General features: G+C 43.5%; 1 protein-coding gene across 1 annotated transcript; it reads right to left on the bottom strand.

Moving 5' to 3' along the window:
• Window positions 1-1,950: 1,950 nt before the first annotated feature.
• LOC308314419 (G2/mitotic-specific cyclin-B2-like) lies at window positions 1,951-6,176 on the bottom strand (the record flags this gene model as incomplete). The annotated part of the gene is made up of 8 exons (XM_080762051.1): window positions 1,951-1,965; window positions 2,872-2,982; window positions 3,099-3,239; window positions 3,664-3,906; window positions 4,002-4,175; window positions 4,520-4,735; window positions 5,046-5,222; window positions 6,051-6,176. The coding sequence occupies 8 exons, from the start codon at window positions 6,174-6,176 to the stop codon at window positions 1,951-1,953; spliced, it is 1,203 nt and encodes a 400-aa protein (XP_080618177.1).
• Between the last annotated feature and the right edge of the window lie 11,116 nt (window positions 6,177-17,292).

The raw sequence follows: 17,292 nt of genomic DNA, 5'->3' as shown, positions 1-17,292 counted from the left end.
ATGAAGAACGGAGTCATGGTCGAGGTGGTCTCTTGCACATTGAAACATATTGAATGTGTTCAGCGCAGTATTCATAAGGTATTTACAGCAGTGTTCAGCTCAGTGAGGCAGAAAGTAATACAACAATGTACTGTATTGTTGACAGTATGGTCGTGTATCCACCAAAGCCTTTTTTCCCCCTGGCTGAAAATTCTCCGACATTCTTTCAGAATGCTTGTCCAAACCTCCAGAATTGAAAATATTTAGATATTTACATTAGCAGACGTGAACGCACAGCAGAAAATAGACCCTCAGTACAGTCAGTAGCCTCATCATCACACTGCTGGCGTTTCCCGCATAAACAATTCAAAACATACAGTAGGAAAAAATGTCTGGGTGGACACAGCTGCGAATGGTTTACTACTTCATCCACTAAACTTTATGTGCTTTTCAAATTTCTCTGAAATGACCTTGCCTCATGTTTTTTTTTTAATGTTCTCCTTAAATGTGTCTGTTTTAAAATCTTTTTAGGTTACCTCTAATTGACATGAAGCCCTGCTCATATTGTGATGCTTTGGGGTCTGAAGTGGTATTTAAAATGAAATAAAAGAGAAACCTATTGACTTTTTAATGGAGGATTTGTACAGTTTTTTTGTGCAGTGACTCCAAAGAGGTATTAGGTGATTCTTAAATGTTTTGTTTTCCTTACACAAGCACCAAATTAATGTTTGTCAGTGAAGTAAAAACAATAAGAAAGAAACTCCTACTGCTACTGACTATTGCCTAAAGAGTTGTAGTCTTGTAGATCGGCTATTTTTGGTCCATGCCTGCACGACACCAGCGCACAACCACTTGATCGTTGCTGTCGTGCAGAAACTTAGAATCTTATCTAATGTAAGTTATATTTTTCTTTTGTAAATTAGACACTAGCCTACATTACTACAGTGTGATACAAAACCATCAAACTTAGTAGATCTACAAGCTCAAAACGCAGCGCAAAGTGACACATTTTGAGCTTGTCCATCTGTTGCTTTTGCTATTTTAGAATTTGAATCCCAAAAAGTAACAGTTTTGGACATATATTGACAGCCCCTAATTTGTACTTTTTTTTTTTAGATAATACAGTAGAGGTTTTATGTTACTGGTGTTGGTACAGTCCGCCTGGCTATCAATACCACAATCAAAACCTCTAAGATATTAAAATTTGAAAGGGAATTATCACTGCATGTCAGCAACTATTCCTAAAAAAAAAAAGTTTAGTGTTGGCGCCATCTAATGGCAGAGCAGGATTTGCCTAAATGTACATTTGGCATTTTCCAAGATTCTCAGAAAGTGGTTCTCAAACGTATTACTTTTGGTTCCATTTGTACACTCGAGTTACATCCTCAGGAACCCAGATTCCACTTTGAGAACCTCTGCTCTTCTAAAACAGAATCTAAATATGGAATAGTGCCATCTTTTGTCCTGTAAAATAGTTCTGCTGATTAGATAAACTTAAGTATCACAGCCTGAAAATGCCCTTTCCTTTTACTAGAGCTGGAGAGGTCTATGCTCTGACTGATAAATTAGTTTACAAACACCTGCCAGAGATGACAGATGACTGGATTAATGTATATTCCTGCTCCACACCTCAGAGGAAAATATTGTACTACAGTTGACAGGTTACTCATCATTAAGATTAATATCACAAGCTCACAATGTGTCGCTTACCTTACTTATGTCACTCAGGAAAATCATATTTCCGTAATGAGACCTTTGCTCGTTTGCTGCTTACATTGTCTGAGCACCTGGCAATTATCTCTGGTTGTCAACCCCAATTCAAATACTTTAACCTCTGAGCAAAATGCCTTTAAATATTTGTATTATTTGCCCTTTACTCTCAGACATACACAAGTCTAAAGTTTAGATTACTTATACTTCAGACACTAAGCCATATTTAAAGAGAAGTGCAAGAACTGCTGAAACCCCTGATCAAACATTAAAAGGCTGCAAATAAAATAACACAGAATTTTAATGAGAATATAAAACAATGATTATTTACATATTTACACAGGAATTTATAACAAACACACACAATTTGAATGGAAATATAAAACAATGATTCACATATTTACACAGGAATTTACCAAATCTAAATTTACAAAATTGAAATAAAACATTTAAATGGATTAAAGAAATGTAATATAATGGCACAAATCTTTGAATATATATTCTTTCACAGCAAATGTTTTTAACTCTTCTTTGCTTCTGGGGGTCCTGGAACAACATATGTTCAGATGGGGGTCCACGGCCAAATACAGATCATTCCGGGGATCCTTGACATGACAACCATGACAACCCATTTAGTCCGAAGAATGTTTGGACTAAATGTGTTGACTGCAACTCGGGGAGGAGGGCGATCTCCATCTGCTTGCTCCTGACAGCCTAGGTGGAGAGGGTACATTTGCATTAGTATACATCTACAGCAGGGGTCTTCCAACATTGTTCAGTTGCAGATTAAACTTTCATAGATTTCAAACTTGTTTGACAACACCATCAGTGTTGTAAATACTTGATTTTCTTCACCTTCACATTAACTTGTGGATTTGACCACGTATACCCTCAATAGAAAACTTTGCGTTGGCTCTGAACTTTATCTGCACTTTTTCCCCCTCTACACGAAACCTTTCCAGAAAAAAGCCGATCCACAAGCTACCAACGCCTCGCAGTGGGAGGCCTTGTGAGCTTGTAGCTCAGCTTTGTCCCCTTCAAAATAGGAAGGCTATGGTTGAAGTTTTTTAGTTTTTAAATATTGAAAGTATCCCACAAAGATTTGGCAGTCTCCCTTGATCTACAGTATTTAATCATCCCCATCGTTCTCCACTAAATTCCAAATACTTTTAACCAACTCACCCTGAACGCTGTTTTCTCCCCGTTGGCGACAAGCACATTTTTGACCATCTGCTGCATGATCGGCTTTAGGTGAGCCTCGTCGTATGTGGTGTAGTACTTTTCTGTACGAGTCTGCAACACATTAAGCAAAAACAAATTAGAACTAAGACAAACCGTCATTCTAGACATCTGTAGCCTACTATTATAAGCACACATCCACGTCCCGACATCAGTTCTGTTCAACTCACCCATGGCAGGCCATCCAGCAGCGTCTGGGAGAGGCAGAGGGAAGCAGCCGAGATCTCAGAGGGCCGGTAGTGAACCATCTCGTAATCGAGGAGTGTCAACTCCATCAGATACTTGGCCAGTGCGTGGATCTTCATAGTAGTCTAGAACAGAGTAACAGACAAACACTATTTAAAAGGCTGCTTGTATATGAAATGCCAAATATAAAAACAATTATTTTAACCACCTATGTGGAACTGTCAGCCCAAAACAGTATCGTCATATTCAGATTAGAATTGGTTTTTTTTAAAGCGGAAAACGCAATTTCTGAAGCCTGATCGACCGGTGAGGTCATTTATAATCCACTTATAAGGCTTCATAACACTAGTTATAAATGTCAGTCATGCAGGACAACTTCTAGAAGTTCTAAAAAGGTTTACTTTACATGTTCCAAGTGCTGGTGATAATGCAGTAAAGACTTACAAATCTGCTGTTCTGCAGAGCTTATAATGTATTATGACCAGCACTTGTTACAGAGTTTCCCTACATTGCGGCATTGATACTATGACTATGTGAACAGAAACTCACGTTTGCAGCCTTGGAAGCTCTCCTTAGGAAGTGCGGCGGCAGTGGTCTCCCCAGCTCAAAGTTGAGGGCCCTCAGCATCACCTGCTCCATCCGTCTAATCTGAGCGGGTGTGAAGGCGTTGTCTGTGAGCCGGGCAAAGTCCCGGACCGTTGGGGCGCCTCCTCTCGTTGACTCGTACTTTGAGGCGAGCAGCATGGCAGTGACACCAACAAGCTGCAGCTTCGTTCGTGAAACCGGCTGAACCTGTAATAAATACACAACAACAAATTAAAAATAATCAAATGGCAAAACACAAGAGAAGATAAAAATATGCAAACAAATGTGTAAATTGCCCTTACCTGCAGAAAACGATCCAAGATGGCAACTGTTAGATACAGTGTCTCCTGTAGAACACTGAATGAACATTCCATCAACAATGAATGCATCTGGATCAGCCAGTCGATTAGGCGAGCTCTCATGTGTGGCGTTATGTCGTAGCCCTTCATATACCCGGGTCGCACAGCCTGACGTACCTGTACAAACAAAATATGTCATTACACTCCTGCAAGACACCAGGTCACATCATGGAATACAACTCACCCCAAAACATGCTCACCCAGGGTCAAATCTGGCAAACTCACCACCAGGTATTCCTAAACATTAACCTCAGTAAATCTATAGCTAAACCCAACATTATTCCAAAATGTAACCTCAGTAAAACTATGCCGTCTCTAAACTTATTCGTAACCTTAACCTCAGTAAAACGAATACAAGAACCGCTGGGGAGAGCGGTCCGTAGGAAAATGGGGCGAGTGTGTTTTGGGTCGAGCATTCCAGGTACCACATAAAAAAGAAAAGTGTCTCTGGCACCACGTACCTCTAGATCCATTAGGTATGCATAGATGTCTTTCACATATTCAGAACATAGCTCGGGCATGTCTGAGTCCCCTGCATCAATGTCCATCAACCATGTCTGCGGATCATCAACATGCGCAGGTTCTGGAACAGGAGAAGGAGCAACTTGAGGAAGTGGCTGTGCTGGCTTAACAGCTACTTTGGGTTTCTTCTTCAAAGACTTGGTCACTCCATTCCTCTGAGAAAGACAACAAATATATATAAGAGATTAAAACTTCTCTTCTTCAGGGTTAAACTGTAAAAATATTTAAAATTGATAGGTTAGTCATTTGTATATTTAAGTTATTTGTCATAACATGCCCAGTGCATATGTTAATTTCATTCACATGTTCAATGTCACACATTTGCATTGTTAATCTGATTATTTGTATTGACTCTTGATCATCAACTACAGTAAAACTACCAGGAGTGCAAATGGACCCTTTACAGTAGGTGTGTAACTAGTGTACATGCAATGCAGTGCAGACAAGCAACAAAAAAAAACTCACCTGTAGGTACTCCAGGGTCGCAGCCCTTGTCCACACCTTCCTATCCAGAATCAGCTCTGCAGTGTCACACTGCAGTGTGTCTACATAGGTGGTGGACCTCTTTCTTCTCCTGGCTGCACGTCTCCTGATGACAGGCATGCTGATGGAGCCAATCGACTTCCTCTCCACGCCCCTCCACTGTTCAGTTAAAAAAAGAAAAGTGTTTTTCCAAATTAAAAGGCAAGTTACATTTATTTATACATGTGCTTAATTCATATTTAGAAAATGTTTCAGGTGTCAATAATTTCTGAGATGATGGAATGGATGATGGTCATGGAAGGGGAACCTTCTGAAAGCGTCATGGGCAAAGATAATCAACTTCAAAATCTAAAAAGAACGACAAAACGGTCAAAATGACCTCTCAGACATGAACAGAAAGTTTTAAATCTGAACGCTTATGTAGACATTAACGTTGAAAGAAAGTAACACGGTGCGCAAAACACATAAGCAATACAGAGTGAAGTTCCATTAGACGAGCGCCGTGGACCGGTGACTGGACTGGGAGCCCATCTTAACGGTTTGCTCATGAGAGAACCAGCCTCAGAAACTATAACTCTATGGACGGAGACGAGGGAACAGATTGCCCATACACGATAACAACGACACATTATGCTACAGGACCGGTTGTTGTAGAATGTAGATAGTATTTTTTCCCACGACAAACATGACCGTTGAGTTGAACGACGCCGGCATTACATTGTTACATTCAAATAAAATAAAGCCACAACGAGTCGAGAGGTCTTTCCACGACAAAACATGACCGTTGAGTTGAACGACGCCGGCATTACATTGTTACATTCAAATAAAAAAAGCCACAACGAGTCGAGAGGTCTTTCCACGACAAAACATGACCGTTGAGTTGAACGACGCCGGCATTACATTGTTACATTCAAATAAAAAAAGCCACAACTAGTCGAGAGGTTTTAAACATGGCCTAGCTTAGAGGCGGTGGGACCTACTACTTGCCTGGTCGATGTGACGGTGGAGTTCAGGGTCGTGGACGCTGATCCTCTTGGTCCCCTTTCTGGAACGTCCTGCACTTCCCAAGGAAGATAGCACGTTGATCACCTGGATGATGGCGTACCGCGGCATGCTGTAGCAAGGAGAGAGGGGGGGGGGGGACTAGAGAACCGGCGAGAGAACTGAGAGAGATGTGTTCGAAATCTGGCTGAAAACGTTAAAATCTTTTGGAAAATTAACAAAGGTTTCAATTAATAAATCAATCAATCAAATTCCGATGGAGTTAGGAGTTGGTTCGTTGTAGGTTGGTTGTAGCTTGTGTGAGATGTGATGAAGAGCAAAGAGTAAATGCGTCTGAGTCCGATCAAGGTTTCAAAGCATCTGATGCGCGTAGCGTCTGCGCACCGCTTTTACACGCTGGGGACTCGAACTGTGATTGGCTGAGGAGTAGTGTCGGCTTGTCCAAATTTGGGCATTCGACGTGCGCAGAAGCATGACGTAGGTCGCGGCGGCGCGCCGATCCAATCGGCGTCGTGTGTTCGAAGTTCAAAATGTTAACAGACGCTACGTCACTCAACCGTCGCGTCCAGAGCGCACGTTAAACAACCAATCAGAACGGAGAGGTAAACTTTAAAAATCATCTTATCACTGCTGATAAACTGTCCGTTTATGTTTAAACAAGTGTTTGTAGACGTTTGCTAACTAACCAGCTAACTATAGCTAGCTTGCTAGCTAACATTCAAGCTAGCTAACTATAGCTTGCACGTTAAACTAGCAATTGAAACCTGTCCATTCCATGTTATTATTATGCATGGTCATATCAGATACAAATATTCATCGAAATTGCTCAAGTGCAGCGGTGATCTTAGCCCTGACCAGGCCCAGGGCTATATGGTGGTCTGAGTATAGCTGAACTAGAGTCAACACCAAATAATGCAGTTAGCAGGTAGCCTATAGTTTATCCACTAATGCCACTAATCGGTCGGTTATACTTAATTCACAACAAGGCCTCAGCCTCACGAAGGTTATGAGCTTGTATATCTGCTATTTACGGGCATGAAACGCCAACGTGCAACTAAGTTTAAATCAGGCTTTAACAGGTGGTGGTTCAATTGTGTCAAGAGAGCTGATGGAAAATCAACAAACGGCAGGCTTGGAATGAGTTTTATTGAATAAAATATTAAGCGAGGTGGCAGTAGAGACCTGTACACCTGTACATTCCTTCAAATGTCTGGGCTTGTACACATAATTATCTGTACGCTCACAGACCATTCAGACCAATGTGTATGATTACAATGCACGTTCAATGGTTCGTAGTGGAAGAACACTGTACGAGGCGGACTTTCAGCCCGAACGCCGGAATGTGTATTATTCATAACTGCATGCACGCTGACAGCACTGGTCCCGACAGCAGGTCAGAGAAAGGCTCGGTGCTGCTCCACTAGCCTGGAACTAAATAAAACGTCTGGGTTTCCGAGGCTACTGCTCCAGATAGACTGTGTTGTCTGCTCAACGTGAGGAAACAAAGCTTGAATTGCAAAATAACTATCTCATCATTGACATGCAGAAAAAGTAGGCTACTGTTTTCTTAGCTTTGTGACTGACCAATGAGATGCAGATTGTATTGTCTGCAAAGGAACTGTCACAAATAAAAGTTCTGTCTTGCAAGCCCATGTCAACAACACAGACAAGGCAGCTGTGCGCCGTGAGTCCTGCAAATTAAATTGACAGAATATTATTTTGTAGCCTACACCACCAAGCAAAGCATAAGATATGGTTTGGAGAATAGGCTGGTCTCTCTTTTTATAAGAGATAAGCCATTGCATACATGTTCTCAAACTTTTTGATTTCAAGGACCCCCATAACTCTGAGAGTAAAACCAAATGGACCCATTTGGAGTCCCATTTGATTCCATTTGTACAGTATCAGAGTTAAAAGTTATAAAACGGTCCATTTGGTTCCATTTGTACACTCTCAGAGTTACAGACCTGTAAGGGTCCATTTGGGTCCATGTGTTACACTCTCAGTTACAGACCTATTATAATGGGTCCATTTGGAACCCCCTCAAGGAACCATGAGGGTCCCTGGATCACACCTTTGAGAGCCACTGCTTTAAATAAATACATAACTAATATAGAGCATATTTGATTACATTTAGGAGCATTTTTTTATAGATTATTTTGCAATCTGAATTTAATTCAAACAGAACCGTGCACGCACGACACATGCACACGCACAACGTGCACATGCACGCGCACATGTGTCCTCTTTTTGGTCATTCAGAATATGGTAACCCGATTCATGACTAACGACTCTGGTAGACCAGGTGTTTTCTACACAGTAAAATCCTTAAATTATCCTTAAATCTTTAGTTGAAACTTAAATCCTTAAATGAAAACCAGAGTTATAATAACACTGAGGATTTTACACTGGTTTTGTCCTTTTGTGTGAGTTTAATTCCAACGTGTTTAATTGTGTTGTGTGTGTGTGTGTGTGTGTGTGTGTGTGTGTGTGTGTGTGTGTGTGTGTGTGTGTGTGTGTGTGTGTGTGTGTGTGTGTGCGTGTGTGCGTGTGTGTGTCTGTGCGCCTCCTATAGCACATCAATCGGACCCTTAGCTCTCTCGATGCGGGCTGGGAAGTTTCACGGGACAGGTTCGAAGCAGAGACCCCCTATGGTCCCAAGACCTTCACCAACCTCATCGCCACCCTGGACCCCACTGCCAAGCGGCGCCTGGTTCTGGCCTGTCACTTCGACTCCAAGTACTACCCGCCACAGTGGCACGGCAGAGAGTTCCAAGGTGCCTGTACCCTGTGCCATGATGCTGGAGCTGGCACGAGCCCTGGACAAGCAGCTGAAAACTATGAAGGTATACAAATCTTTAGTGGTACATTACTGTGGAACCAAATGGAACCTGGTCCATTTGGCTCCATTTTACACTCTCTGACTTAAGTCACTCACTGAGAATTACACTGTGTGTATCGTTTAAGTCTATATATACTGTCCAACGCTTGTGTCAAATTTAGGCAGATTATTTTAGATTACCGGTAGCTTTTCATTATATAGACCACTGGGCAAAGGTCCTCGAATAAAATTTAATTGATCCCATGGGTGAAATGTCATATTAGCAGTAGCTATAATCAAATCAAATCAAATTTTATTTATAGAACACATTTTCAAAGACCAGGAGGCCAACCAAAGTGCTGTACAGGAAACATGACACAAGTAACATAGTAAAACAAAATCAAAGCAACACAAAAAGTACACAGGTTACATTACAAAATCAAAGCAACACAAAAAGTACACAGGTTAATTAGGTCAAACATTGAAAGCCAGGGAGAAGAAATGGGAAGCATGTAGTGGTCATTTGTGAAAATTACACCCATGCAACAGACCAGGAAGTGTTTGCTTCTCCAATCTCTACATTCTCCACATGGCTACAGCAGAAGTTGGAAAGATTTGACAACTTTGAGGCAAGTTGTGCTAATACAATGTTGTCATGAATAATTTACACGACTGTGACTGCTGACTGTTGACTGTGATATTGTTCTTCTAATACGTGAGGGCCGGGGCCGTGTTTTTTAATTTATTGCATGTTTCCATTTATTTTTATTCTTTTGGAAAAGAACCTCCTGCAGGAAGAGGCCGTCAGGCCGTAGGAGACGTGGGGAGGCGTCCTCTGTGTGTGTGTGCGTGCGTGTGCGTGCAATTATGCACGTTCGTGCATAATTGCGTATGGGTAGGGCTATTGGAAAATGGCACATAGAAGTTCACAATGTCTCGTGGTGCGACACGTGAGTTTGTAGATCGGCTGTTTTCAAATATCTTTTATACATTTTGAACTTGCGAAATGGGACATTCTTCACAATGAGTAGGCTACTTTCTACTTTTGGTACTTTAAGTAAAACTTAAAACAAACAAACTAACAACACAACACTACATACAAACAGCTTAAATGGTCAATGTAAATGGTGCATATAGGGGAAACAATGAAAGGCAAATTCTACCCCTGAGCCACTACCAGGCAGACATCCAGTCCCAAGCACTTAGTCACGCTTTTCAAAAAGTTGCAACAAAGTGTGTCAGTTGAGAACATCCACTCTGCCTGTCCTACATCACATTTCCACAGCATGCACAACTGCACACACCTTCTTTGAAATGTACCCATTGTGCAATCTGTTAATACAAATTTCATTTCATATATGGGTGGATGCTCTGAAAATTTGTTTTACAGGCGGCAATGGTATTATTTTTTAACATTATAGCCTATAACAAAACATTCTGATTTAATAGTAGGCCTAATCAAATCATTGCTATCTGATGTCTCTCCAGCTGTTAGCAGGAGCAGTAGACAGATTAGAAAATGCATTTTGTTGGGTTACCAATTGTAGCTACTGTATCTATCAGGATGAATATTTAATGCTATACATGATAAAGAACTGAAATTGGAAGTGATGACACAAAGAAATGAGCAAACAAAATTGGAACTGGAAGATCGAACACAACAATGTACTCTCTTGAGGAAATTGGACAGTCTTCATTATAGAAGACGCAAGAGCAGGAGAGACAGGGAGACCCCTGTCATTGAACAAACATTCTATCGCAATTTCTACTATGGCTACAGTAGCTTTAACTTTTGAACAAGAAATGGTGTTGTTTTAACATAACGAAAATATCACTACAACATTGGTATTTATTATTTAAGTGCCTTACTTAGAAAGGGGGAAATGATGTGCTGGACTAGTCAACCGGTAATGGAAGTATCAATCATAATGGTTAATGAATTAGAATGATCACAATATGTAGGCCTAATGGGGAGGGGCGGTGGGGGTGGGTCTCTGGTTGGATGTAGATCAGTTGTCAATCTCATGGTCTGTTGAGGAGTAAGTCTGTCCCAGGGGGTATATAGGGGTATTTTCTGGACATCTATACTCTTTCTCCTACCAGACACTAAACCCCCTCTAATCCCATCAGTGATAGTGACGTTCCCTGAAGACTGGAGGACTGTCTGAACACCAACCCACCGAAAGAGGGTGCCAGCCAGTCATCCCACTGACAACTCATGTCTGAGCCCTACCCACCACAAGGCGGCGCCAGTGAGTTATGTCCCTGAAGATTCAGCAGCAGGTCTGACTCTGAACACACACACACACACACACACACACACACACACACACACACACACACACACACACACACACACACACACACACACACACAGAAAATAGTAACCCAGAATGAATCCTAACCCAGTACGTGCTGTGCCTTTAAAGCAGTCACAGTCAGAGCTTTGAAGAACAATGAATGATGCGCCCCGTTGCTTTTCCAGGCAGACGACTCGAGAGCGCGCTTACCTGGTCAGGTGTCAGGTGACTAGTCACATGCACTCTTTACCTGATCAGAGCGGCTATTTAAACTTCTCTGCCTATACCTGCTCATTCCTGGCTTCTGCTGCTGTGCGGACGTGCGTTGCTGCTGCTGCAGATCCCTGCCTCGCTTGCTGCTCATTCTAAGAGTTGTCTGACTGAACTGCTAGTCTTATTAACCTGTAGGGCAGGCTATACTCACTCACGAACAGAGCATATTATCGTAGTCGTAGTTAGTTTAATGTGTAGGCCTACAATGTCTATGTCCATAAGCGTCCCAACTTCCCATGTACCTTGGTCCGAGACTGAGTCAAGACTGAGTCAAATTATGGGCGAGACCGAGACGGGACAGTGTAAATGAAAATGTGGACTCTAGAGCGAGACCGGACTGGAGTACTACAACACTAGAAAGTGAAATATCCCTTTAGTAAGCCAGTGGTTCTCTCAACCAGTTGGCCCGGAACCACCACCTCCTTGGAGGGATTTGGTCCCCAGCTAAATGATGGAGAGTTGGTAACAAACGGACAATTGTAGATCTTTAATTAAAAGAGTTAAATTATTGTTGAACATCTGCATTACTTAATTTAGTCTATTCTTTCAACGTTTGCCTGTTCTCTCTCCTATGGTACCAACATCAATACAGCATGGAATTGTGGACAAAATCGTATCCAACAATAACAAAATATTCTTTAGTTTTGTTTTGCGTCCGCAAAGCTAAATCTCATCAGATGGAGGTCTGTGGCTCAAATGCCGAATAGATAATGGGCCCTGATATGAAAAAGGTTGTAAACCACGGGTATACAGTATTATGGATAATTCTGGTCTTTAAACTATTACTAAGACATGAGGGCATGAGTCTTGTTATGACTGGGGGGGGGGAAGTGTCCATGTAAGATGATGTGTGGTTCCTTCGGCATTGACCTTGAATCTGAAGGGGAACAGAAGTGAAAGGGTCCCTGGAGAGGGGGGGGGGGAGTGGGTTAGGGGGTGAGGGTTAGGGTTTAGGGGGTGAGGAGAAATTGCTTTTCCAGCTTCACCAAGCAGATGGCCACTCAGATGATTTTGATGAGTGCACAGTCAGGTTGTGCGTTGTGGGGGTGTTTGGGGGGGGTCAGGGTTAAGTGCTTGGCACAGGGACACTTCAGCACCTAGACGGGTGACCTGGACCTGAAGGCCTGGCCTACCAGACTCACCTTCATGGGTCAAGACACGGAGGTGGAACTATTTGTTCAACTGGACAACGTAATCTCTCTCTCTCTCTCTCTCTCTCTCTCTCTCTCGTCGCTGTAGTCTGATCTCCTGGCTCTCCTATAAGCTCATTATGGTGTTTAACTCACAGAGGATCACTAATCTAAACCATGTCGGTTCAGGGCTACTGATGATCAGTAATATTAATATTATATGTATCTGCAGTATATCTGCACTATGTCAGATAAGATTATGCGGACAAGACCATTGAATGTATAGTAATGGTTGAACATACTAATTCTACTACAAATGACCGAGTATAATAATATTCCATTTTCACAAAAGTGTTTCAGGAAGTGTCCTGTCCCACCAAGGCCATTTTAAGTTCCAGCCACTATACTGCTCCTTGTGGGGTCTGTTGTCCTCACCACCCTGCATTAATCCTGTCTGCGCGTTGTCCCAGCCCGGCACCCAACACGCACGCACGTAGTACGTACGCACACACACGCACGTACGCACACACACTGCAGGAGTTAATCTGGATCATGATGGTAATTATGGCCCCAGTGTCCTGCCTGCCTGCCTGTGTGTGTGTGTGTGTGTGTGTGTGTGTGTGTGTTTGTGTGGGAGGAGGAGTGGGGTGATGGAGGGATCAGAGGAGAAGAAGGAGAGGAAGAAGGAGAGAGGAGGATTTTGTGGGGGTAGAGGAAGAGGAAGAGGAGCTTGAGAAAGCTGCATGGTGGTGTGTGATTGTTTAGTGAGGGAGGAGCCTCGCACGCTCTGCCAGACGGCTCGTTGACCTTGGAGGAGAGAGGGAGAGAGAGAGAGAGAAAGGGAGAGAGGAAGAGGGAGAGGGAGAGATAGAGAGAGGGGGGGCAAGATAGAGACAAGGAGAGGGAGGGCGAGAGAGGGAGAGATCGGACAGGGAGAGGGAGGGAGGGAGGGAGAGTGAAAGGGAAAAGTAGGGAGGGAGGGAGAGAGAGAGTGAGAAAGAGGGAGGGAGGGAGAGAGAGAGAGCATTAGCATACTGAGAGGGTTCCAGCACTGCAGATCTGTGTTGAGCTCTGCTCTGCGGTCGGTCAGTTGGTCGGTGTTTAGAGTCAGAAGTGACAGGAGACGTGACATGACGATCCGTCATCCATTCAAACAAGGGAGATACAGGGAGGAAAGGAACCAAGGACGCAGGGAGGAAAGGAACTAAGGACACAGGGAGGAGAGGGGAGAGAGATGAGCTGTTCTCTATAGCTGTGTGAGTACACCTCTCTGTCAATGTGCTACGGTAGGGTTGTTATGTCATTATGTCACTGGGTGTGTTTGGGTGAACATGTGTGTGAGTCAGTAGTGCATTATTCTGAGTTGGCCGACGGCTCTAATGAGAGTCACGACTCAGGAATGTATGGAGGAGATGAGATGGGGAAAGAGGCGTTTTGATTTAATTTGAAGTATAACCACAGTGTGTCTTGCAGCACCACGTCTCTGTAGCTATGGGCAACGATGTGCGCGTGCGTGTGTGTGTGTGTGTGTGTGTGTGTGTGTGTGTGTGTGTGTGTGTGCAGTTGTGCACGTTAGGGATTTGTATGTATGCGTACACAGTACACACACTGTACAGTGTACACTGTACAGTGTGTCCACAGCCACACCACAGGCCAGTGTGTCAAAGATATTTAACCACATTCCTGGGGGTGTCATGATGACGAGAATGCCTTAATGCCAGACGTGTTATACAGACCGCGTTCATTCATGGAATGATGGCGTGATGGAACTGCTGCTGTGCGGTGAGGGTGCACCACAGGAAAAAAGGCATGCCTCCCCGCTGTGGCCTATATATCTCCACCAGCGTTTTGTTGCGTTGTTGTTGTTACGCAACAGGGTGCATACTGCGCCGCTGTGTAGCGTCACATAGTTGCTCCTTACTGTATGGATCGATGACAGAGTGCCGCGCGCAGCCGTGCAGCTCTCTGCTGCTGACTGAGACACTGCAGCAGCTTCACATCACCCAGCATGCAGCCACTCTGCGGTACCACCACTGTACACCATGCAGCTGCATTACACAGTGCTTCTCAACCCGTGGCCCGGGACACCCACAGGGCCTCCCAGATCCTGTGGGTGTCCCGGTGGGGGGGGGGGGGGGTCCCCAGGGGTCCCCAGGTGACAGTGAAGTAGTGTTGTAGTCCGAGTCCACCTAAAAAAGCAAGTCCAAGTCAAGACGAGAGGGGGTCGAGTAAGAGTCGAGACCGAGACCAGGGGAGGATTACCCCAATGCGCCTGCTGGGCCCCTGAGCTATAGGGGGGCCCCTGAGCTTGACTGTGTCACGGCCACGGGGAGGCTCAAGCTCAGGGGCCCCCAAAAAGTGAAAAGTTAATTAACTGTTATTAACTTTGCACTTTTTGTCAGACAAATGTATGGCCTAGTAATGGCTAATGTAGTATTATCACACGATGATTTGGCGGCTCCTCTGTAGTAACTCCATCCTCTTCCATCCGACCAACAATCTAGGGGTCCCTGTTGAAGACCCATGCACTAGTAGGGCCATAGACCCCCATTTTATACAATGTATTATATCTGGGACCCTAATCTATGCTGTAAAATCCTCAGTCACAGTGTTGTATGAACTCTGAGACTGTACAAATTGCAAAGTCTTTTTGCCACTTTTTACATTTTATTCCTCACTGATGCTTGTTGTAGCTCCATTTCCGTCTACTTGTTTACATGTTCAGAAACCTGGCAGTGACATCAAAGATGGGGATTCCAAGCTAACAGAAACTAAATGTTATCTTCCTGGCGAGTTTAAATGCTGAAATAGAAGGTATGCGCATGACATCATCATCACACCCGGAAGTTATGCGGGAACGCTTGAGTGGCAAAAAAAACCTACTTTCTGGCCTTGACAGCCCATACATCCAAACAGAAAAGTCCTGATCTGATTGCAATTGCATTAAACAATGTTGAACGACCTCATTCTGTTCAAAACAAACAAAAGTAAGAAAGTAGCAAATCGACAAGCTCAATCTGCTACTTTTGATGCTTTTGTACACTGTAGTTAGTGTAGTATGATCAAGTAGCTCGTTCATTTACAAAACAGTTACGATATTGAGATAGTAGATTTCGGCCCGACAACAATAATATATAGCAACATACAGAAAACAGTTTTTAACCCATTCTGACTGGGCACCCATTTTGGTGTTAGCATCATGTTATGCTTTAGCTATTGAAAAATAGCAGACCTACAAGCTCATATCGCGCCACCGAGTGGCGCGATACGAGCTTGTAGGTCTGCTATTTTTGAAAAATTCGAAGAACGACTGACATTTTTAGAATCTGATCTCAGGTCAGAATGGGTTAATCAGACCAGTGTGTGTCCAGTGGAAACCTCGTATGAATCTGATCTCAGGTCAGAATGGGTTAAAGGAAGTTGTAGAATCTTCAGATTTAGGCCCAAACTGCAGTGTGTGGTCCTATACTGTACTCAACTGTACTGTACTGTATACCCTTCTGGTTTTGGTCATCTCTGAACTGAGATCCATGCAGCTCAGTTGTAATTTCACCACAAACTCCACCCTTCCTTCCCCTTACGCATCACATCTGCTGTCCCGCTCCATCTCTCCCCCCTGCAACGCCAGGTTGTCTTTGCTGTGTAATTGGGTCGCTTCCTCATCTCTTTGGCTGACATTGGCGTCAGGGAGCCGAGAGACCGTAGACACTAGACAGTGTGGGGTGGGTTTGGGGTAGAGGTTGGGAAATCATGCTGGTGACTTTAGAGCACGTCCGAGTTGAGAGCTATAGTATAGCTAAGAGCAACAACCTCAAAGGGCCTCATATTGCAGAATAGCACACACACGCACACGCATGCACGCATGCGCGCACGCACACACACACACACACACACACACACACACACACACACACACACACACACACACACACACACACACACACACACACACACACACACACACACACACACACACACACACACACACACACACACACACACACACACACAAACACACAAGCAAACCATGGGCCTCTAGCACTGTGTCTGTGTTTGCATAACAGATGGAAAGACCACAGGAGAGAGCAGTGAAGGTCAGGGAAGGGTTATGGAGGGATATGATATGAGCACCTCTCCTTTTACTGTTGTATGACATGTTGGGCTGGATTTTGAAGGTGCGTTTTACCATGTGGTAATACATAAATTGGCCTCGCTCTGCGCACAATCGTATTATGAAAGCCTTATCGTCCCGTGTTGAACGCACACACATATGGAATACGACGTTGCTGAATATTTTAGCATTGTGGGAGTGTCCATATGTTAATTATTTTCGCTTTGCGCAATTTGCTATTAAGCCCCTTGACCTGCGCATAACGATTAGACGTGGGTCTAGGCACCTCATAAACGCAAAAAGAATTTAAAGCACTGTTTGATTTTACACTTGAGCGGCTCTGGGACGCTGCTGGAGTGTTGCCAAGTCTGTTTATTATAAGCGGCTTCTTTTTCTGTAAAGTTGCTTGTAAATATTGGTAGTTGTGGTTGCTTTTCTTGTTTCTAAAGGTTTCTCCTAATGTTGTTTAAACCAGTGATCCTCACACAGCACATTCCCATGTCAAGGATCCCCAGATTAATGCATTTGCCCAACTTAAGGACGGCTAATACAAAAATGTAATTAAAATGTTACTTTTGAAAATAGCAGATCT

Source organism: Protomyctophum bolini (genome assembly GCF_963924005.1).
Source record: "Protomyctophum bolini genome assembly, chromosome: 4".
Taxonomy (NCBI): domain Eukaryota; kingdom Metazoa; phylum Chordata; class Actinopteri; order Myctophiformes; family Myctophidae; genus Protomyctophum; species Protomyctophum bolini.
This window is presented reverse-complemented; position numbering and strand designations above follow the sequence as displayed.